This window comes from Hemicordylus capensis, chromosome 2 (assembly GCF_027244095.1).
Source record: "Hemicordylus capensis ecotype Gifberg chromosome 2, rHemCap1.1.pri, whole genome shotgun sequence".
Taxonomy (NCBI): domain Eukaryota; kingdom Metazoa; phylum Chordata; class Lepidosauria; order Squamata; family Cordylidae; genus Hemicordylus; species Hemicordylus capensis.
The window spans coordinates 347,400,998-347,424,635 of record NC_069658.1 but is presented as its reverse complement, the minus strand read 5'-3'; the positions used below and the strand labels follow the sequence as shown (position 1 = coordinate 347,424,635).

General features: G+C 42.2%; 1 protein-coding gene across 4 annotated transcripts in view; it reads left to right on the top strand.

Moving 5' to 3' along the window:
- Positions 1-23,638, top strand: part of SPOCK1 (SPARC (osteonectin), cwcv and kazal like domains proteoglycan 1) — a 904,393-nt gene that overhangs the window by 174 nt on the left and 880,581 nt on the right. For 3 of the 4 annotated variants that reach the window (XM_053293595.1, XM_053293593.1, XM_053293596.1), the window contains exon 2: positions 480-647. In XM_053293595.1, coding sequence (XP_053149570.1) covers positions 480-647 — 168 coding nt within the window. Of the gene's footprint in view, positions 1-14; positions 143-479; positions 648-23,638 lie in introns of those variants that run through there. The other variant, XM_053293594.1, reaches the window with a different exon arrangement.

Here is a 23,638-nt window from a genome sequence, read left to right as displayed (position 1 = left end):
GCCTTCTCCCTGGCGGAAGGTACTGGTGGTATCTGCGTCTCCTCCGTCTGGGCTTCTTTATATTCTCAGCTGGAGGGGCGGATGCTAAAGGCTTCTGTTTAGGGAGGGGAAGAGGGATGTGGGGGATCCCGGAACTCCCAAGGTAGGTCAGGGGGCTGTGAGGAAAAATAATACTTATTTGCCTCAAACTTTCCTGGGAATCCATCCTTCCCTCCCCATATGACTGCTTGCTTTGCAGTTTTGTTTCCATCAGCAGGTCGCTTTAAGCGCCCAGTATAATGGGAAGTCACTGGGAAGCTTGGGCAGGAGAAGCTCAGGTCCATCTCTACGAGATATGTGGCTAATCCACATTGCTCTTCCTATTGTTCTTAAGCCGGTTGGGTTTGCAGTATTTTATGTTTTTTGAGTAAGACAGGTGTTTACCACCGCCCTCCCCCGCCACACGCTTTACCTGATATCCTTTCCTGCTTGCTTTGCAGATGCATAGGATATTGGCGATAGTTGTTTGGTGTTTTCTTCAAGTGGAAAGCAGGCATCCAGAAATCGTCACTGGGAGCAGCAACAATGGCAATTTCTTGGACAATGACAAATGGCTGAGCACTGTTTCCCAATATGACAAAGATAAATACTGGAACAAGTTCAGAGATGTAAGTACTCCTTATTTTCCCAAGCCACTTCTTAGGATTTTTGTCTGTCTGCTAGGGGCTATGATGATGGGGCTGGTGAGGAAATAGATTCCTGTATTTTGTACAAGTGACTGCTGCTGTAGTTTGACAGGAGCTGGCTGAACCTCCTGCTCTAGTGGTATGGAAGTCTTTATGGTATTGCTTTTTAGTATTCTGTGTATGTTTAGTTAGAGGTTGATTTTCTCAGTCTTGAATTTTTCCTTGGAGAATAACTTTCAGATAACTTTCTGTGCCTGTTGTCTAAGAGATAAGTAGCTGTGAAATGCAACCTACTTACAAAAACAAAAAACCAAACCAAAACCCACGTTATTTATGCACTCAAGCCACAAGGTGGTAAACACTGAAGCTTTCTGTCCTGAGCATGTGGCAGGAGACCAAAGCAAGCAATTTTGTTATTCAGACCTGCTCATGGGAATATTTAATGCGGCTTCCATGTTTCTCTTACTTGGCATGTTAAACATTCAGGAATACTTTCAGATATGACTTAGTGCCAATCTACATATTGTGCCACAACTCTTGAGTATTTTGTATGGAATGAGGGGGGAAAGTGTCAAGATTAATAAGCAAAACTTTTATGGCGAAATAGATACTTCAGAATTGTTCATCATTGTGACCCCAGGCACTCTAGGGAGTAGAGTGTCATGGACTCGGGGATTTGCTGATACTAATATTATATACTTGAGTTCTAATGTAACCCATTTATAATTTTCTAGAAGAAATATTATGGTAAGCTATTAACAGAGTGGTGTTTTCTTTTACTGTCTCTATCCAATTGTTATATACTGCTAACAAATGAAGCAAAGGTATTTTGCCAAGTGGACTATAAAAAGATGGTTGGGGGCAGACTTTCACCTTGTAGTGTTAAAAAAAACAACTACCCAAGGAGTGGATATGTTGGAATTGGTTGTACTCTGCATTGCTAGCATCGTGTAGGGCCTTGTGGGGAAGCAAGCCAGAGTGATTAAATATGGCACTTAATTTGTAATTTTTACAATCAAGCCATAGTTCAGTCCCCACTGATCTGATGAACTATATACTAGCTTCTGAATATCAGCATAACAACTGAGAAATCCATTTAAATTTGTATTATGATCTAGTGAAAAACTGTGGCTATAGTGTGATTCATCTGTATGGTATAAGAGTTTTGCTATCAAGTCCAGCAGGTTTTGATTTGCAGCCTTAATTATTCAGCAATACAAAAATAAGTTCAGGTATACTGTAGAGTAGATTATGACTTTGTGCTCAAATGTGCTTACTGACTTCTTAAAAGTTCAAATATGCATTGAAAATGTCAGCTCTGGCAGAATAATGGTTATGGGTTATAATTATTTTTTAAGGTAGTAGTGCTGTCTCCCTCCCTGACTTCCATATTGGAGAAGTCTCTCCAGAACGTTATAAAGGACTTGTTTGCCATTTATCCCCATTTCACATTTTTTCTGGTTCCAGCTTAGTTTATTTATTATTATAAATAAACTTAAATAATAAATAAGCTTAGTTATTATTCCATTTATCCCCATTTCACATTTTTTCTGGTACCAGCTTCTGTTCTGCTTAGTTTAGGGTTGCCACCTGGCTAGAGGGGGGGAAAAGGCTTGGACTTCCTTCAATAGACATGCAATATGCAGAAATACGCAGGTGAGGCTTTTCCAGAATAGAAGTAAGCATTATCTCCTGCAGAAGAAACTGATCTTAAAGGGACAGCTACAGTAATAGTTTCAAAAGCTATCAAGTCTGACTTGACCATCACTAATGCACTCATAAGAAATACATGTACACCCTACAGCAAATACTGAAAAGGGAGAAGACAGCCAGATAGTCACTGAGTAGAGTATACATGCTGTGAGAATAGGAATTAGCACAATCTTCCTCCTAATCTGTTAACTTCAATATAATATATATTCAACAGGAATATGATAATTATGATTGATAACATTATTATATCAACGATTTAAACAATTTCACAGTACTTATGTGGAATGTCTGGACAAATGGACTAGTAAGGAACTATGGCACATCTATTTTATTTATTTATTTATTCATTCATTCATTCAATTTATATACTGCCCTTACAAAATGGCTCAGGGCGGTTTACAGCAAGCTAAAAACAATTAAAACAAGTTAACAGTTAAAATCAAACTATAAAACAGAATAAAACCAATTCAACAATTCAAACAACTAAAAAACCCTGGAAATCAGGGCAGCAATTTAAAACAGTTTATCAGTCATTTAAAAACCCTGAAAGGCCAGGCCAAACAGATAGGTTTTAAGGGCTCTCCTGAAGGACAGTAATGATCTCAAATTACAAATTTCTGTCAGGAGTGCATTCCACAGCCTAAGAGCAGCTACAGAGAAGGCCTGCTTCTGCATCGCCACCAGACGAACCAGTGGTAACTGGAGACGGACCTCCTCAGATGACCTTAATGTGCAGTGGGGATCATGTAGAAGAAGGTGCTCTCTAAGATAACTCGGACTTAAGTCGTTCAGGGCTTTAAAGGTAATGACCAGCACTTTGTATTTTCCCCGGAAACATATTGGCAGCCAGTGTAACTGTTTCAAAACAGGCATAATATGATCTCTCCGGGTTACCCCAGAGACCAATCTGGCGGCCGCATTCTGAACTAACTGAAGTTTCCGGACTACGTACAAAGGCAGCCCCATGCAGAGTGCATTGCAGAAGTTGAGCCAGGAGGTTACCAGCTGATGCACCAGTGTTTTGAGGTCATCCTCTTCAAGGAATGGGCACAGCTATCAAATCAGCCGAAGCTGATAGAAAGCACTCCTGGCCATAGCCTCCTCCTAAGATACCAGGGTGAGGCCTGGGTCCAGGAGTACTCCCAAGCTGCGCACCTGTTCCTTCTGGGGGAGTGTAATCCCATCCAGCACAGGAAGATCTCTCACCCCTCAGTTTCTGAGCCCCTACAATGAGCACGTCCATCTTGCTTGGATTCAGCTTCAATTTGTTCTCCCTCATCCAGCCCAATACTGCCTGTAGGCAGGTATTTAGAGAATGAGTTCCATTTCCCGAAGATCAAAAGGAGAAGTAGATTTGGATGTCATCAGCATAATGGTAACACCCAGCAGTTTGAAATGGGTCTAGATAATCAGTTTCCTCTAAGACTGCCTGGAGCTGATTGGCCACCACCCTCTCAATCACTTTGCCTGACCAAGGGAGGTTGGTGATTGGCCTGTAACTGTCCATTACTAAGGGATCCAAGGAAGGATCCCTTATGTTTAAAATAGTTAACAGTAGTTTAAAAACCCTGGAAGGCCAGGCCAAACAGATAGGTTTTAAGGGCGCTCCTGAAAGACAGTAATGAACTCAAATTTCAGATTTCTGCTGAAAGTGCATTCCACAGCCCAGGAGCAGCTACAGAGAAGACCCCCCCCCCCCGTGAGTCGCCACCAGACGAACCCGGGTAATTGAAGACGGACCTCCTCAGATAACCTTAATGTGCGGTGGGGATCATGCAGAAGAAGGTGCTCTCTAAGATAACTAAGCCTGGAAAAAAAATAATTTAAGGATATCTGTAGCCTGAAAAAAATAATTCTCATCTAGTTTACAAAATATTTCCTTTGTGCTTGCCTCAAGGCAATTCTTACTTGCCGCAGGCAAATAGATGTGACGATGCTTAATTTAAGATTTCTAATTCTTGTATTTTCAGCATTTCCACTGCAATTTCGACCAGTTAGAATGCAATCCTTTCTGAAGGCTAGTTTGAACAGTCAAGATCCAGAGGTTTACAAGTTGAGATAGGAAGTCTTGACTCCCCACTTGAACATGTAGATTTATGAGATGTTAACCTTACTCACGTTATATTAAACACATGAACAATTTGTTTACAGTGTACACGGTTGTTGATATGTAGGCTTGACAGTTATTAATATGTTATGTCCAACATGTGATCTGTACTCCACATTTTTGAGGGGTCAAGTTTCCATGTTGACTTTAAAAAGGTACCTGTAGCTAATAGAACAAACAAAGATGTACACCTGTATGAACACCTGTCACGCATTGGGTTGTATTTTTGGGAGCTGCCCTGAGCGGTGTTGCACTAAGGAGATGGGATATACATGTTTTAAATAAATATATGCATGCTACTGTTGCAAGTCTGAGAGTGGTTGTTATAGGTTAAATTATGGTGTGTGTGAACAGACCACAGTAGTTTAAAGGAATGGTTTTTCTAGCGATGGTTTTTCTAGCCTGTCTTATTAGAGTAGCGTGATGAGCTTAAGAGAGTGTCTGCTGGGAAGTCCCTGGTTTAGACTTTCTCTTTCTCAATAACATGCCCACCCAAGTCTGCAGTATATAGAATTAATTTAGCATATTTATATGCTGCTCAAAACTCAGGCCTCTGGGAGGTTACAATGAAACACAGATTAAAAGCAAAGTTATAATACTAAAACTTTAAAACAATGATAGATTCTGTAACTAATAGGGATGTGCACGGAACCGCAGCGGGGAGACGCGAAGGCAGCAGGAGTCTATCTTTAAGAGCGGGGGAGGGTGCACTTACTCCTCCTGCCGCTTTTCCTCCGCTGGCATCCGTGTTATTCAAAGCCCATCGGGGTGGCAGTGTACCTCCCTGCTGCCCAGATATGATTGGAAGTCGGCACGGGCGCACGCACGCAGGTATGCTGGCAACTTCTGGTCATATCCGGAAGATGAGGGCAATGGGGCGGCAGGGAGGTATGCTGCCGCCCTGATGGGCTTTGAATAACACGGATGCCAGCGGAGGAGAAGCGGCAGGAGGAGTAAGTGCACCCTCTCACACTCTTAAAGATAGACCCCCACCGCCTTTGAACCAGTGGAACTGCCAGTTCTTTGAACTGGTTCGAAGGCCCATAAAGGGCCTCCAAACTGGTTATGTGCACATCCCTATGTGAACCCTTTAAACTAATATATAAATGTGGATCTTCATCGGGATCAACATAACTTCTTTTAATATATATATGTAATTTTTGACTTTCTTTCTTTTGAATAGAGAACCCCTGAATACTTATAAGTCTTCTTGGTTTCAAAAATGGCTTGTCAGATGTGTAGATGGAGTAGAATTGTTGTTCTAGAAACTTAGTTCAGAATGCCACAGGGTATGGTGTGGGCTGTTTGGAGCCAAATTAGTTGCGAGGTTGTTTGTATCCAAGCCATCAGGTGTATATTTCCAAATCCTCTATACATGGGCAGACTCTTAAAAGATCATACTGCCTGAAGTATTGCAGAACTGCTGTGTTCAAAGGCCTAAACGTTGGTGGTCATCATAGTACTTTTGTATTGAGCAGATAATTTTAGCTTGTGGGCAGTAATTTTTCCAAATGACTTGAATCTCGACTACTTCATCACACAATGGACAGATATAGACTGGAGTAGATAACCACTGAATTAACCTTGTAGAATAACCAGTTTTCCTTTGGGATAAGACAGGACAGCTGGATTGGACTCTACTGCATGTCACCTATTGAGATGAATGGGAGTTGCCTAGGAGCATTACCTTGAGCAGTTCCTATTCATTTCCATTGGCCTTGTACAAGAAAAGTTCCTACTGTGTTATGCTCTAGTATGGTTGAAGTTAATTGCTTAGCAGTTGCTCTCCTTCATGAGGAAAACTGTAGCCCATTCCTATCTAGCATTATATATTTTAGGGATGTGTAGAAAGTTCCAAGCTCAAAATGTCCCGACGCAAAACAGGCTGTTTCAACTGTTTCGAGCTGATCTGTATGATGATAAGCCAACCAAGAAGCAAGGAGATCAGAAGCTAATCGGAAGCAGTGCCAAAACAAGTCAGCAAGGGAAAAACAGGCATCCAAAATGGTGCTCAGAACACTCGAAACATTTGAGCTCATTCCGTCAGAACAACCAGCCCAACTGGTTGTTCTGACGGAATGTCCCAGGAATTTGCATTCCGTTCCAAGCTCGGGACTGAATGCAAATCCCATTCCGTGCACATCCCTGATATATATCTTTAAATGCTCCACTTTTACAAAGTGTCTCAGTTCTATCAGCATGGATGCTGTTGAAAGCTTTAAAAAATGCATGAAATTAATCTTGGTGTTGGGGTTCAGTAATTTTTACCTGCCCCTCCAAAAGGAAGCCCATAGGGTTTTCTTGTTAATGCATATAAACCTAGACTGGGGTGCAGAAGGGAATGTATGCTCAGTCCATCGGTGTGCCTGAGTTGCCACCCAAAAACGTTCTGTTCAAAAATTGACCCCCTCCATTGAAGAATTCCCAAATGGCCCTTTTTAAGCTTCCGCAAATTAAAAAATGTGGGAGGTTAGGTGCAAGAACAGTTTTAAAGAAATCTTGGGTGAAGCAATGTACACACACAAAATTTTTTAGTGTTTAGTATTTTATTTCAGAGATTTTCTTTTAAACTGTTCTTAGAACTAATCTCCAAGTTGTTCTTGAACTCATGGGAATTTTAAGCAATTTGTAGGATTTGTGAAGGGGGACACCTTCTGAACAAAACTCCAGAGGGGGTGTGGGAAAGCAGGTGTGTACTCTTGCAGACAGAACATGTTGATTAAGATCCCAGTGGTGGAGTGAAACAGTGGTTTATCTTGATGCACTAAACCCTGCTGCTGGACAGCAGGTGTAGGGAGAAATAAAGGATTTTGTTCGTAATCTTTCAAGCAGAGAGATGGGAGAAGCAATAAAACAATCCTAGCCTGGTCTGGTCAGTGCAGATGTAATACTCAATTATGGTTGGCACATATTATGGTCTGCAAACTCCCTTCAAGCCATGATTTTGCATCCTGGTTTACAGTTGATTTTTTAATCATTGCTAGGTATTCAGATATAATACTTAATGATGAAGAAAAACCAACCATAGTTAAACATTGCGCCTACATAAGAACATAGCTATTTGTTTTCACTATCCTGTATCCTGACAAATATAGCTAAGATACTGAACTTGTTCTATATAAACAATTATAATTATCATATCATAATTGTTGTTACTGTAGATAATATACAACATTAATGTACATTATCTCTATTGTAATAAGCCCTGTTGTAGATATTTTACAGATTATATGCATTATAATAATAGAAACCCCGTACCCATGTCTTCACTAAATATGTGGAGAGGAAATGGAATATTGCCTGCTGATCATTCCTGGCATTCACCTGTTCCTTATGCATGTGTGTAATGGGCCTTATTCATCTCCTTATTTAGCAGTCAGGGTTTCAGTTCATCACATGGAGGAGCTGAATAAGGTCCATTATACATGTGCACAAGGAACAGGTGGATGCTGGGCATGATCAGCAGGCAATATTCCATTAGCTGTCCACAGATTCAGTGAACGTATGTGAAGACATGAGTATAGGGTTTCTGTGATTATATATCAGAAGCTTGTAGCACATAATTCTGATTTACATACTGTAATATTATCAACAATAGGACAATTGTGAATCTGATTGCCCAGGGTTCCTGAATGCATAGAGTACCACACACTCATGCTGGGTGCCACTCCCCTGCTTGTGTCAGCAGGACAAGAGATGGGGAGACAAATGAGCATAGAAATACTATTTCTCTTTAATTACGTATTCATGAATGCAAAGGAAGAACCAACAGAGAATGAGGGAGAACAAGAGATGGATATGAGATAGAGAACATAGAATAGGGAAGGCTTTGGATTCTTCGAGTCGCTATGCTCTCAGCTGTGAATTTATCCTCGGTTTTGAAATAATATAACAAATGCGAAGCTATTCGAAATAAGGCCTCAGCCAATTTTTGCCGTAGACTTTAATATTTATGACACCCTAGCTGAATCTCTGTGATAACAATCAATACTCAAATGTGTGTTTTCCACTCAACAAGAAGAGACTCGTACCAATATATTTTTCCTAAAAAAATAGAATTGTTTGAAAGAATCTTTACATAAATCTGAGAAGGTGCTGATGTTCTGGATGAAATTTTTGCTCCAGCACTTGACAAAGAACAGTGAAGGAACATGATTTTCCCCTGCATATCACTCACTTATAATAAGTGAGTTACTACTTTAATTCACAAACAACAGTGTCAAACAAGCTTTCATATGTTTCTTTTGAGCTGCCTTAGTTGTGCAATGTTTGTTTTTTCTTTACCGTGGCCATGAAATCTGTAAACTTGCATATGTTCATTTTCAGCTTTTGGTAGGATAGTTCTCTAGGGCAGCAGTTCATACTGGAACCATGGCTTGCAATGGGGCAGAAGCATTTCCAAAGAAGGTTCAGAATATGCTGGGAAATAAAGGGAGATCTCTGGGTGGGGAGGGGGAGTCCCCCATCCCTATCCTGGAGGCCTTTGGGCATACAAGAGGGAGTTTGGTTGCAACCCCCTGGACTATGCAAGACCTCTGCCTTGCTTCAGCATTGTAGAATGGAAGTCCTTGGATTCAGCAAGAGAGGTGTTAATAACACTCCCTCCTAGACTGGAGATTTTTGGGTGTATGTATGTGGCAGTGGAGTGTATCTGGCAGTGGAGTCTGGTGCAGCTTGTAGGCTTTGCTAGATCCTCTCACTGCCTGTACGGAAAGTCCAGAAAGGGGTGTTTTTATTACCTTCACTTGGTTGAATTAAAGGGCTTATTTTCTGGATTTAGAGAAGCCCTTTTGATTCAGCAAGGGAAAAGGTAATAAACACATCCCCCTCACTGGATGAAATACCTTGAGATGCAGGGTGTGTGTGTTAATTATCTTCTCCTCACTGGCTCAGAATGAATAACTGAAGCCATTCCAGCTTCTGCAATCCACTCCAGTAACATTTTGATGGTAAAACAAAATAATTCGTTTCTTTTATGACATTTAGCTGTGTATAATTTAGTACAGTGTTCTTCATTGCAAAGCTCTGGAGCCAGTGCTGGTGCCAACAACCCTAAATATGGCTCCCTGACTAATTATTTGTTAGGACTGTGCGAAGCCTTGGCCAAAGCGAAATACTCTACACTGGCCTTTATGGCACCACAGAAGTAGCCATTCCCACTACACAATTCTGTGCTTTGTCTACTGCCAATGGGACTCCTTTTAAGGCAAACAGAGCCCTGGCACCATCTTGGAAGGTGTGTGCTAGAGCTCTACAGGAAAAGCTTTGGGAAGGACTACAGTTCCAGCTGCTCCAGCCATACTTTCCAAGATGTCACTGGGGCTCAACAAGGCACTATTTCTCTTACAGATGCTTTCTTGGCACTAGGAAAAATGCAGCATTTTGCAGAGGTCAGCGTGATGGGAAATTTTATTTTTATTTATTTATTAAACATATTTCTATACCCACCCAAATTCACCTCTCTGGGCGGTTTACAACAGAAAGGTTAAAACATTAGTTAAAACAGAATAAATGACAGAAAAGTTAAAATATTAATTAAAACAAAATAAATGATAACAAAAAAGATTGACACATTGCAACAATTTAAAATTTCCAAAATGCTGTAAAACAATGTTAAAACTATTAAAACACTATTTAATTAAAAACCTGGGTGAACAGATGCGTCTTTAAAGACTTTTTAAAAGTTGTCAGAGATGGGGAGGCTTTTATTGGCTCTCTCATTGAAGGGTTTTTTTTTTTTAATTGAAGTGGCACACACTTGAAAAATAGTGAAGATCACTGACCAAGCAGTTCCACCCATTCATACTCTTAAAGTGCATCATATTTTAGGGCACACGTGTTCAGTGCCTAATTCGTAAATGTCCCAATTCAATAGCAGTGCTCTAAGCCACTGTTTATATGTTTGACTTAAAAATTAATTAATTAATTAAAAACATTTAATATACCGCCCACTCCGAAGACTCCAGGTGTTGCACAAAAACATGCAAAACAAGGCAACATTAAAAATTACATTCTAAATTAAAAACTAAAGTAAACTAACAAAAAACTAAAAAACAAATAGGTAAACTACAGGGCAAAAGCCTGGCGAAAAAGAAAAGCTTTCAATAGAGATTTGAAGATCAGTAAGGAAGAGGCTAGACAAATCTGAAGGGGAAGAGAGTTCCAAAGAAGTGGGGCAGCAACCAAAAAGCCCTTTCACGGGTCCTAGAGCCCCAAACCTCTTGGAAGTCAGGGACCGACAAAAGGGCCATCTGAGATTATCTAACTGGACGGGATGTAAATGGATAGGAGAGGCAGGTCTGTAGGTAGACAGGTGCCAAGCCCTGCAAGGCTTTGAAGGTCAGAACCAGGACCTTAAATTGAACTCGGAAGTGAATAGTCAACCAGTCTAATGACTGCAGGAGAGGTGTTATCCTGTCACATTTTCTGGCACCCATGAGTAGGCAAGTCCCTGCATTCTGGACCATTCTGTAGCTTCCCGATCGTCCTCAGAGGTAACCCTAGATAGACAGCGTTACAATAATCTAAGCGGGAGATAACAAGGGCATGGGTCCCTGGCATTAATGCTTGCCGATCAAGGCAAGGGTGTAATTGGTGAACCAGATGAAGCTGGGCAAAAGCACTTCTGGCCACAGCTGCCACCTGCTGTTCAAGCAGGAGGCACAAGTCCAAAAGGACCCCCAAATCACAAACAAGTTCCTTTAGAGGCAGTGCCACCCCATCTAAAACAAGGTTCACATCCAGCTGTTGGTTGGTACGAGAACTCAATAAAAGTAATTCAGTCTTCGTTGGATTCAGTCTGAGCTTGTTTAGATTCATCCAGACCTTAACAGCTTCCAGGCATTGAGTAAGCACAGAAGTAAGTATCAGCAGTTCATAGCAGGGAATGTAATTGAATGCTAGATCTCTTTAGCAAGAGAGGAAAATAGACTTTCCCCATTTGATTTTGTATTTGTAAATCAATAATTAAGATAATTCGGAGCAATATATTTTTGTCTGAGAAACTTGCATTTATATCCTGTGTCCATTTATGTGGGAGCTAAGAACAAATTTAGAGAGAGTATTTCTGATTTCAAAGCATATAAAAATGTGATTTCCCCCCTTTCTGTTCTTTTGATACTCTGTGACTTCACACAGCCCTGCATTCTGAATTCTGGTTTAACTAGGTCAGGGCTGCTCAAATTAGGCCCTCTTGCAGATGTTGGCCTACCTTTCCCATAATCCCTGGCTATTGCCCACTGTGTCTGGGGATTATGGGAGTTGTAGTCCAAAAACAGCTGGGGGGCCTAAGTTGAGCAGGCCTGAACTAGGGGGATGGTTCAGGTAATACTTGAATTTGCCTGTCCTAATTGTCTGGGGAAGGAGCATGCATATCCACTGTAGAGTTGTATTTTATCTACATGCTGAAGAGTGGTTCAAGTGAATTGTCCTGTACATGAGTGGATGGTGGTGGAATGCTACACCGGGAGGGTGGAGGTATGCACTTATTAGCTCCTCTCCCTGCTCAGAGGGTGGACTGGTCAGAGCATCATCCAAACTGGCCATAGGAGAATTTCTAAAATTTGGAATTGGAGTGTGCAATCTTAATCTTTAACTTTTTAAAGTATAAAAACAGCCTGCCATAGCTGTTTCTTCAGTGCATTGTTGGGCCCTTTCTGTATTGCTAGTGTAGACATGTACATTGCTAGGACTGCAAAAGCAAATGATGTGATTGTAGATGGGATTTCTTCAATATTCTCTTTGCAGAGCTGTACAGATGTGCACATGGACTCCCCAACAATATAATCTTGATGCAGTTGCATGGATAATTACATCAGGATTCCCTGTTGGTGGCATTTTGTCAAAACACCAGTTCTGCATGAGTAATATGCTGATTAATACACAAATGTGTGATTGAAAACTGTAGAAAGCGGTAAAATTCAGAAATGAGATAATCAGTTGCAGATTCCTAATATACAGTGGTTTCAGTTTAGAAACAAGGCTAGATAGATAAGAACTTTAAAACTGGGGAGAAATTCAGATGAGGAAAATTTCAGAAGCATCTCTAGGAGGGGAAACATTCAGGGTCTTGCATTTCCCCTTGCTCTATTGCCAGGGCTGATCCATATGCCGTTGTGCCCAAATCTAGTCTTGCAGGGTCTTCAGTCCAGGATCCTTGATCTCAATAGCTTGAGCTGGAGCAAGCAGAAGTCACTGTTACGTTGACCTGGCAAAGGCAGAAGGCTGGGTTCATTGTGTTTTTTGTTCAGGTACATTCAGTCCAGATGCTTCCTAACTGCTTGCTAATGTCAGGGGCAGTGTTGCATATCATACTCCCTTTCACACCTGAAGTGGGCTCTGATACCCAAGACACAACTTTGGTCCTAATCACAGACCCTTGGTTCAAAACCTGGCATTGCTTACATCAGTGAAATAATGGTGGCTCTCATGGTTGCCCTCTCTGAAGTTCATGGATGCTCTGGTTTTAAATAGTGATGTGCACGGAACCGTGGAGCTGCGGTCTGGCACTGGGGTGAGGGTTCCTTTAAGGGCAGGGGGAGGGTGTACTTATCCCTCCTGCCGCTTTTCCCCCTCCACGCGCCTTTTTTAGTTAGCAATTGGTGCACGTCATGCACGCTAGTCACGTGTCTGCGACGTGCGCACGCGTGTGTGTGGCCGTGTGCGCGCACGTCATGGAGACGTGATGCGTGCATGCACAATGTGCACACACGCAAAAAGCTTCTTGAAGCCTTTTGCAGCCGAGCGGGGGAAGGGGCAGCAGGGAGGAATCCTGCTGCCCCAATTGCTAACTAAAAAAGGTGCGTGGAGGGGGGAAAGTGGCGGGATTGGTAAGTACACCCTTCCTCCCCACCCTTAAAGGAACCCTCACCCCAGTCTGGCCGAACCCCAAACCGCCCATGTCCGGACCGGTCCAGAGGCCTGTAGAATGGCCTCCGGACCGGTCCGTGCACATCACTAGTTTTAAATGAAGTGTAGCATTAGATTAAATCAGGATTGAGTTTACTTGAGCCACTCAGGGCATATGTTCAGAAAGGTGATAGAGCAGAACTGAAAAGCTTGGCTAACTACTTTCCTAAGAAGCCTTGTAGATATGATAGTCTAGCCAATGCATTCAGGTATTTGATGGGGCAAAATGCTAGTGTGATACTTTTTTGTGTGTGCATGAACATGATGAAGCAAAACATCCATTTTGGCACAAAGCGTTATGTATTTTGACGTTGTTCCTAGAGCCTATAGCTCTGAAGAATTAGGGGTACAGTGCTGTGCCTATACTAGTCTGTAGCAAACTCCCATTGACTTTAATGAGCCCCTGGTGGCGCAGTGGTAAAACTGCCGCCCTGTAACCAGAAGGTTACAAGTTCAATCCTGACCAGGGGCTCAAGGTTGACTCAGCCTTCCATCCTTCCGAGTTCGGTAAAATGAGTACCCAAAATGTTGGGGGGCAATATGCTAAATCATTGTAAACCGCTTAGAGAGCTTCCAGCTATAGAGCGGTATATAAATGTAAGTGCTATTGCTATTTAAATCACCCGATATTTAATCAAAGTGATTTATCTTTTAAAAAATCCTTTCTGCTAAAGTGCAGATTCCCTAAAATTGCATGAGGGGTGATAGACTTTGTACTAGGCTAGTGCAGGTGCCGTTGGGTGGGTGGGAGGCACCTTTAAGTGTAAATTAGTATGTGCTTATCTCCCAAACTGCTGCACCTGAAAGCTCTTGCCAGCAGTGACCCTCCGTTCAGCACCCACTGTGACAGAGGATTAGCTCCGCCACACATGGCTACTCTGCAATGATACTGCTGGCCTCCGCACATGCATGGATGCCATGTGCTGGCCACGCTGGCCTCTACCAGCTGAGTCGTGGAGCCGATCCTCCACCACAGCGGGTGCTGGGCAGCATGCTGCTGCTCGTAAGATCTTTCAGGTGTGGCAGTTCGGGAGGTAAGCACCTGTTACTAAGTTTACCTGTGAAAGATGTCTCCAAGCTATCCTCAACATAAAAGCACATTGGTTGGTAAACCATAAATCAGTACTATCTCCCAAAACTTCAGTAGGGAAAGGATTTGACACTAGATCTACTATTTTCTCATTTATTTCCAAACCAAATCTCCCCCCCCCCAGTGAACTGACTATAAAACAATTCAAATTCACATTTTATTTACGGTATAAGACCAAACATAACGTACATACAACAAGCAGCAATAATACAATTATCAGAAAAAGGAAAAGGAAAAGAAAAGAATAACACATAAAACATATCAATTAAAATTAGATAAAACATTTCTTATTTTTATAGCAGCTGCACAAAATCTGGCCGTGGCCAAGGTAATTCCCTTGTGCCAACCTGACAGGAAGAGCTCAACATAGAGCTCATCCTGATGTCCCAAAAATTTGCACAGATAAGGTTCAAGCCAGGAGGTACGGATGGTTTTGTAAAAGGTACGGTGTAAAAGCACATGTGCAGTTGTCTCAACCACTTCTGCACCACAGGGACAGAGTCGATCCTTATAAGGGACACCCTTATACCTTCTCTCCAAAACCATAGATGGCAGGACATTAAATCGAGTCTGGGAGAATGCTCTCCTTTGGGTCAGAGCAGACAAGTATATAAGATAAATTGCCGGAAGTGGGTAACTTGAGAAGTAATCATTATAAGCTCCAATAGAGACCCTACGCAGGTCCCTTTGTTTCTCCAGGTCCCAAATTCTGTTTTAAAACTTTTTTGACTAAATCTGGGCCTAAGGGGCATATGAATTGCTCAGAAAACCCACAATTACCCAGTATGACCTGTACACTTTTCTTCCAAATGGACTGATATTCATCCTTTAAAACCAAAGGAACCAAGCCCAACCCATGAGAGTTAATTTTGTGCCAGTAATTAATTAAACGTAACCAAGCCTGTGCTACTATCCTGGTAATGCCCACCTCTAAACGAAGTGACGCATTTGAGATACAATGAGGGAGTTGGAAAATACCTCGTAGAAATCTCGGTTGAACCAGTTCAAGTGACTGTAGATTTCCTGCCAAAAAAATCGGTATTCCATAGAGCAGCTGGGCTAGAATTTTAGCTTGGTAAACCTTCAGCGCAGCAGAAATGGAATAGGCCCCTTTGGTGTAAAAATTTTTTAATACAGCTGTGACTGTATGTTTAGCCTTAGTGGCTAAATAGGCACAGTGAGATCTCCATGAGAGATGATCATGGAGCACAAGGCCAAGATATTTATACGTTTTAACTTGCTGAACGCTATTACCATTTATAGACCAATAAAATAAAAACAAATAAAACTGAGGATAATTAATCCAATCAGATTGTACAACAAATTCCAGAAAATTCATACTACATGAAATTGAATTTAAATGTAAAACTTAATACAAATTGGTCTCATCAAATATCTCTGACCTTGTTTTATGCTGCAAAAAACTTAGCTATATTTTCAATTACTGTTGTATTTGAATCGGCAATTAATATATATCCATATCTATATATCTATATTTCTATCTTGCCAGAATTCTCAGGATATGGGAGGAGTGCAGGAGAAATAAAGTGAGTTTTAATATCTTGATAAAGTTACAATATCAGCTAATGTTTTAATGGGATTTAGTTTGTTATATGATGGAAGACATTGGGTCTCCTTTCTTTTCAAATCACCTACCTCTACACCATTCTGATCCATTTGATCATGGGGAGAATCTTTATATATAATTCGCTAAGGCATACCCATGGCTAATCCCATGTGTGGCAGCTCTTGCAAGAGTTCAGAGAGCTGTCGGACAGGATAGTGATGGGGATGGGGTATGTGTGAGAAAATGTTGGTGGCAGCCGGGAAAATGGTGGTGCTGTGGCTGGGGAGGAAAGGCAAGGGCAGCTGGCGGGTGGGGAGGAGGTGACAGTGGGTGGAGGAAGGAAGGAAACAGTGGGGGGGGAGGGGGGAGGAAACGGCAGTGGAGGTGGGCAGGCGGAGAGGAAGGAAGGAAGCATTGGAGGTAGGCAGCCAGGCGGGAAAATGACGGTGCTGCCTAGTACTGGCAGGCAGGAGGGATGGAGAGGGGAGAAGGTGGAGGTGGGTGGGCAAAAATGGCGGTGGCGGCAGGATGAAAATGGTAGTGGAGGAAGGAAATGGCGGCGGGGCAGGTGGCCGGGCAGAGAGAACCAGAGGTGCAGGTTCTCTGTGCCAGTGGTCCCTCTAATTTTTTTCATCTCTGTGTGGAATGAGTTTTGTTCTGGGAGGCAGTATCAAGGCAGTGTGTGTGCACGTGCATTCAGAATGGGGCCTTCTTGATTCAACCTGAGCAGGATCTAAAATGAACTGAGCGGATATCCAAAAACTTGTGGTTGTGCAAGGGAGCAATGCTCTGCGCCCAGCCCAGCTAGTCACAAATACTCCCTGATGTCACATATTTCCTTATAGATTTTTGTTGGACCCTGGGCATATTAACTGGCGGGGTGAAGAAATGTTGGCTTAGTTCACCAGTCAGACAAAAATTTTACTAGTCAGATGATTCCTCGAGCTATGGCGGTGTACTTGATATTGGGAAGAAGCTACACCAGCCTGCCACGTTGTATAAACACACTCATTCAGACTGAGACTAAATTAGTCATGACTAACTTGTCTTATTGATTTCAGTTGTGCTTAGTTATGACCTGCTAGTCTGCATGCTGTTGCTCATCATTATTACAATTTTCTGTACTACCTCTCAACAAAAACTTCACAATGCAGTTTAAATAGCAGATTTTTAAATGGTTTCCTGTTTCAGAGGCCTCACCATCTAAAATGTCTATGTCTGTAGCTATATCCTAATCAACCGTATTGCACAACCATGAGAAGGAACTTTGAGGATTATTTTAACGTGATTTACAACAACAAGAATCCTATGTTTTATAAACTATCTATGGTAGATGCTTGTTCAAAGTAGATTCATATGCACAAAATACAACACACACCTGAGTAATCCTTGACTTTAAGTACTATTTCAAGCCTCTATTTGAACATTAAACATATGAAAGCCAGTGTGGCATAGTAAGTGTAGATTAAGTTTGTGAAGATTTATGTTTGACTCCTGCTCAGCTATGACGCTCACTTTCTAACAGTGATTCCCAGGAATTATGACTCCCATAATCCGTAGCCAAAGGCCATTGCAGCTGGGGATGCTGGGAGCTGTAGTGAACAACATCTGGGTATCCCTGTTAGAGGGAACAATGCCCCCACCCCCACCCTCTCTAATCCTAATCTATATTATAGGGTTCTCTGAGGAAAAGGTGGGCATTGTCCAGAGCAAAGAAGATAGATGTAAACCACTTGTTATGAAAGTCTATACTATGAAATCTTTGAGTACTATTTCCCCACACATTCTAAAAGTTATTAGGATTGCTTATATAGTAAACTCTAAACAACCAAGGCAATCTTTAGAAAGTAGCTAAGGGGATCCTGGAAGGACCTTTAGGGTTAATACCAGAAAATACTTCTCATCTCTCACAATCAGCAAACTGATTATGATGACTTACAGTCGTCTGAGTCAAATCAAATCAATCTTTATTACAGTCATAGACCAGCATAAAGTATAAGGGGTGATTACATATTACATATTAAAAATAAAAATAGATATTAGAAGCCTAGGGTGAGTAACACAATACAAGCATATGATAAAAGACTATAAAAATAAAAATAGAGGTAACATTTAAAATAAAACTGTGGCTAGTTTTAAAAAACTCGTTTTAAAAAACTGTGGCTAGTAAAAGCAAGGCCGCACACTAAATGGCCCTTAATGGCCAAGATCTGAAGTTCCTTGTCGGAACTATTTCAAAACTGACATAACTGAATTAATTCCATCAAAGGAAAAAAAACCATATATGACTTAAACCTTAGACACCACAGTAGATAAAAGAAATCTGACCTTTAAGATTGTGTGCATGCACTTGTGTGAGAATCAAATAATATCCTACAACCCCATAAGGGTAATAAAATTTCAGATAATTGACAACTGACAGAAAAAAGCTAACAGATGGCAACAACCAGAGCAGTCAAACTGCTAGTTGACCCCAAGCAAATTAAAAAACCAACCACCACAGGTTGACTTCAAGGTAACATTGTGGTCTCCAAGTAAAAACTTGGTGATGGGCTTGTCACCACCCCACCCATTTATACCTATGAGACAAACACCAAAATATTTCAGGCTTGCATGTATATGACCTGACTCGAGGTTGGGCCTTTTCTATAGCTGCCCCAAGGCTCTGGAATGAACTTCCTTCTGTTTGTTTGATTTCTATACTGCCCTTCCAAAAATGGCTCAGGGCGATTTACACAGAGAAATAATTAATAAATAAATAAGATTGATCCCTGTCCCCAAAGGGCTCACAAACTAAAAAAACCCACAACACATATAAGATAGACACCAGCAACAGTCACTGGAGGTACTGTGCTGGGGGTGGATAGGGCCAGTTACTCTCCCCCTGCTAAATAAAAGAGAATCACCATGTTAAAAGGTGCCTCTTTGCCAAGTTAGCAGGGGTAAGAGCTTTCCCATATCTCTAGCAGGTTATAAAAGAGCATTCAAGACACATTTGTTCCATCAAACCTTCGACCAGCTGTAAGTTGGTTTTTATGGTTGCTGTTGTTTAATTGGTGGTTTTAAACTGTTTTAACTTTTGCTTTTAATTCTGTTTTTGTTCGTAAACTGCCTTGAGACACTTACATGAGACAGTTTACAAATGTAATAAATAAATAAATGTCTATAGCTTTTGATCCTGCTAAGATATATTGACCCTCATCCTGAGTTGTGGGGTAAATTTCTACCCTTGGCTGCATAAATATGTGTAAACCAGCAAATCACTGCACTCCTGGTATGACCTTTTCATATTCTTGCTGCACTTTGGTACACCATACATCTAATTATAATATTTGATTAATAATAATGACACTGGGTAGAAAACAGTCTGAGAAATGAATGAATTGCGTGCATTCATTGCTATCCCATTCCCATGTGTCAGGTGGGGAAAAAGCAACCCCAGAAATGATTAGATTTCCTCCATAGGTGTAATTAGTATCCTAGCCCCATATCAAGTCAATTGGGATAGAACACACTGTTTCTCTTCATAAACTTATCTTCTGTTTTCCCTTGCAAGCTTAGTTGACCTTGAGAGATGATAGTGTCTGGCCAATAGTCTAAGGCACTGCATAGGTTGTTCCCTGCTAATGGAGCAAAGAGGCACCTTTCAAAGTGGTGATCCTCTTATATTTAGCAGGGGGAGAACAACTGGCCTTCTCCAACCCCAGCACAGCATCCCTCCAGTGGCTGCTGTTGGTGTCTACCTTATGTTTCTTTTTAGATTGTGAGCCATTTGGGACAGGAACTCTTATTTATTATCTTATTTCTCTATGTGAACCGCTTTGCAAACTTTTGTAGTAGTAGTAGGTCTGTGCTCCCAGGTTTGGGCAGATGAAACCAGCCTCTACCAGAGTGTCATACCTAATATTTTGAATATGTAAATAATTCAGAAGCATTTGGCCAAGCAGAAGCAGTAATTTTAACCAACACAACAAAAGCAGAAGGTTCTCAACAACAGCTATTATATTATATGAGCTTTTTTAAACCTGCCATCAGTGGGTCAACCATCTACAGTACAATAGCTAGTCTTTTCCTGCTTCTCCTGATGGGATACATCCCAACAAAAGGGGGGTTGGAGCTTGGTTCCAGGTGAAGAGAACAAAAAGATTATAGAAGTGGAATCTGTGGCACTGAATAGTCTGTTGATCCCTTCTATCAAAGATACTGAGTTAATGATCTACATGTGATCTTAGCTGAAAGGTTGAGAAGCAATGGTCTACAACTGGCCTGCTCAACATTGGCCCTCCTGCAGATGTTGGCCTATGACTCCCATAATACTTTACAATTGGCCGCTGTGGATAATGTGAGTTGTAGTCCAAAAACAGTGCAGACCTGGTCTCAACATCAAAACCAGTCCATCACTGGCTCAGTGCAGATATTGTACATGAACATACAAGAGAAGCATGTGAAATGATTATACACTGAAACAATGGGAGGGTCTCAAATCATGCCCTTTGCCCGTCACACCCAGAAAGTGTGAAGCAGTGGTGGGAGACACCAGAGTGATGTGGGCCCACCCCAGAGCAAGGCAGCGTGAGTGGCACTGGCCAAGCGATGGGAGAAGATAGGTGAAGGTGGGGGCCATCACATGCTGATGCAGCAGCTGTCATGGGCAGTATCAGTAAGGTGTGGCTTCTGATGCCCAAGATGGTCCCATGTTATGAGGAGCTAGGCTTGGGAAATGGCAAAGGGCAGCTGGGCAAGAAAGAGAAGGATGTGGGGTGAAGTTGGGAGGCCTTCGAAAGGATGTATGGGTGAAATAAAGCTATTTAGGGATGCAAAGGTCAGTTATAAGGCAGATGGTGCTGAGGTTGGTGTTGGGGCACATGTACGGGCACATGTACCCCAACCTTAGACTTAAAGGTACCAACTCAGAAGTATGTGGAATTGAGGCCTGTGTCTGATTTCATTTTATATTAAGAAATGAATTAATGCCTGGGCTCAGGGTGAATTGACACCCCAGATCTCGACTGGTCTGTGAGGGAAGAGGCGATCCAGCATTGTATTGTGAAATGGGTACTCAAGGGAGTACAAAAGCCAGGCCTGAACAATCCAAATGCTAAAATGTGACTCACTACCAGATAATGTCTGTGGAAGAGGCCAGAGGCTGATCTCCCCTCTCCTGTTGCAAGAAGTCAGTGTTAATCCTTGTCAATGATTAACTCAATTGCTCTCTATAGAAATTCAACATACGTAGGTACATGCATACAAAGAAAACACCTATAGACTATAATTCTTACTTTACTAACACTTCAACACCTTTTGGGATGAGGCTAGCAAAGAGAAGATGCCCACTTTCAGCTCAGAGATGCAGAATTGCTTTGGGCAATGTCCCCCCCCCCACAAGCGCACAGTTTACAGAAGATGAGATTCAGATCTCTCTGGACTGGCCAATATCCTGAATAATTAAAAGACATTGTCCAGAAGGTAACAGCATTGTCACCCCTTTTTGAGGACCCAGGAAAAGATGAGATTTGAATAGATTCTATGAGAGATCAAAGGGAAATACAACTATAAAGAACAGGCTTACTGGACAGAGAGTTAGCAATCTTGTGCCTACGTGCAAGATCTGCTCACAAGCAATCCCAGAGTTTGCTGCTAAACTGCGGGGCAACAAGCAGGAACTCTGTCCATGGACAGGAGCTGTCTGTGACTTCTACTGCGCAGTGAGAAGTCAAGACTTCCCCAGCCATGGTGCTCTGAATCTCAGCCGTGCTCTGAGCAAACTGCAGGCTTGATCCAAAAGCTTCTGTCTCCAGACAAAAGCCTCGCTCCTTCAGCTGAAAGATCCACCGCTCTCAAAGCCTCTGATCCTGGTAATATGCTGCCCCTACAAGCCTTGAATCCCTTCATCCCTTCCCCTTCTTCTCCCTTCCCTTCGTCCCTCTACTAATTCCTGATCTCCCCAAACCATGCCAGTCCTCAGTCTTCCTTACCCCCCCTTTTTTCTGTCTATATCTGAATTACCGGTATATTAGGCTCTAGGAAGATTTAATACACACACATATGTTAGTTAGGAACACGGGTTGAACATTGGTGCTGGCTAGGATGTTCTGTTTAAATACTGTTAGTAATATTGATAGAGTGTTCTGCTTTCTGCTCTGCTAGATTGATGTTGTTGTTCTTTTATACTCAATAAAGCCCATTGAATCCTTTTAGGATTGGTTTGATCTCCTTTCTTCCTTGCGCCCAGATCCTTCATGGTCACTATATAAAAGAACTTGGTCACTTGGTGACACTATGAGACAGGCCTAATTTTGTATGCTAGCTAATAAGCATATTCAGTATATAAATCAGGCCTGTACTGTAACATTGGGTCTGGGTCCTCTGGTGATAGGCCAGACCAAGAGAAGTTTAGTCTGGCAGGGGGTGGAAGTGAGTGATGCAACTCCCTCCCCATAAACTGAGACCCCTCTTATGTGAGAGGGAGTGATGGACAGGACCCGCCTGAACCCTGAGGGAGAAATAATGATAGACACGATAGAGAAAATACTGCCTGAAGCCTTAGAGAGCTGCTGCTAGTCATAGTATTGTGCTGGATGGACCAGTAGTCTGACTCAGTAGATGGCAGCTTCCTGTGTAAACCCTTTGACCTAGCAGAACTGAAAGTGTATCTTAGCCTACTGGCTGGTGTGCTTCATACCAATCATGAAGTCCTGCAGGGACTATATGAGTGGTCAGCACATTTGTAGTGTCCCTACTTCTGTGCAGCAATTCAGCTGAAATGGTTTGAGGGCATCACAAGTTAAGGTTCCGTAACAAAGCCACATGACAGGAGAGAAGACTGTTTGCCAAGCTGGCCCAATTTAGATCTATCTAGACCTTGTTTGTGCAGCAGTGCTACATATCTGGGTGTGACCTAACACTGTTAGGTTCTTAGGGCGCCATCCCTTCTGCCAAGCAAACCAAAGAAGTACGGTTGGAAAATATGGTAGTGCAAGTAGGAAACATTCTGTTTGCTGACAGGAGATGTTTAGCTTGGGAAGCAAGCTGGAGGACTGCATCTCAGAGACGTTGGCCTACAGTGTTGTGCTGCAATGTGTACAGTGATGGAAAATCACTTGGGGCCAGTTCATATGAACACAGCCATGCAGATGTGATAACATCAGGACTGCAGTGAGAACACACCTGCCCTGTCATCACTGGTGGATGTGCTGATGCATGCTTGGCACATCGTTTAATCGCTTGAAAGTGGTGTTAATTTTGAATTTTCCCCTCTCAGGACGCTCCAGTGGTTGAACACGGGTGGAGCCACTATTGTGTGAACGGGTTCAAAGAACGCGGCTGCCAATGGAAAGAGCCGCAACTTGGGCTCTAGAAGAGCCCTGAGTGAACTCCCCCTGCCTGGGCTCCGGAGACCCCCGAATGAGATTTCCCTGTCTTTATCCGGCAACGTTTACTGCCTGGCTGCCTTTTATTTCCCTTTCTCTCCCTCTAGTGAGGGAGAGAAAGCGAAATAGATTCTGTCAGGCTGCAAGGTCTGCCTGAAATGACAGGGGAGAGCTTGCTTGGGCTCTCCAGAGCTTGAGGCCACCCGCCCTTTGCATGTG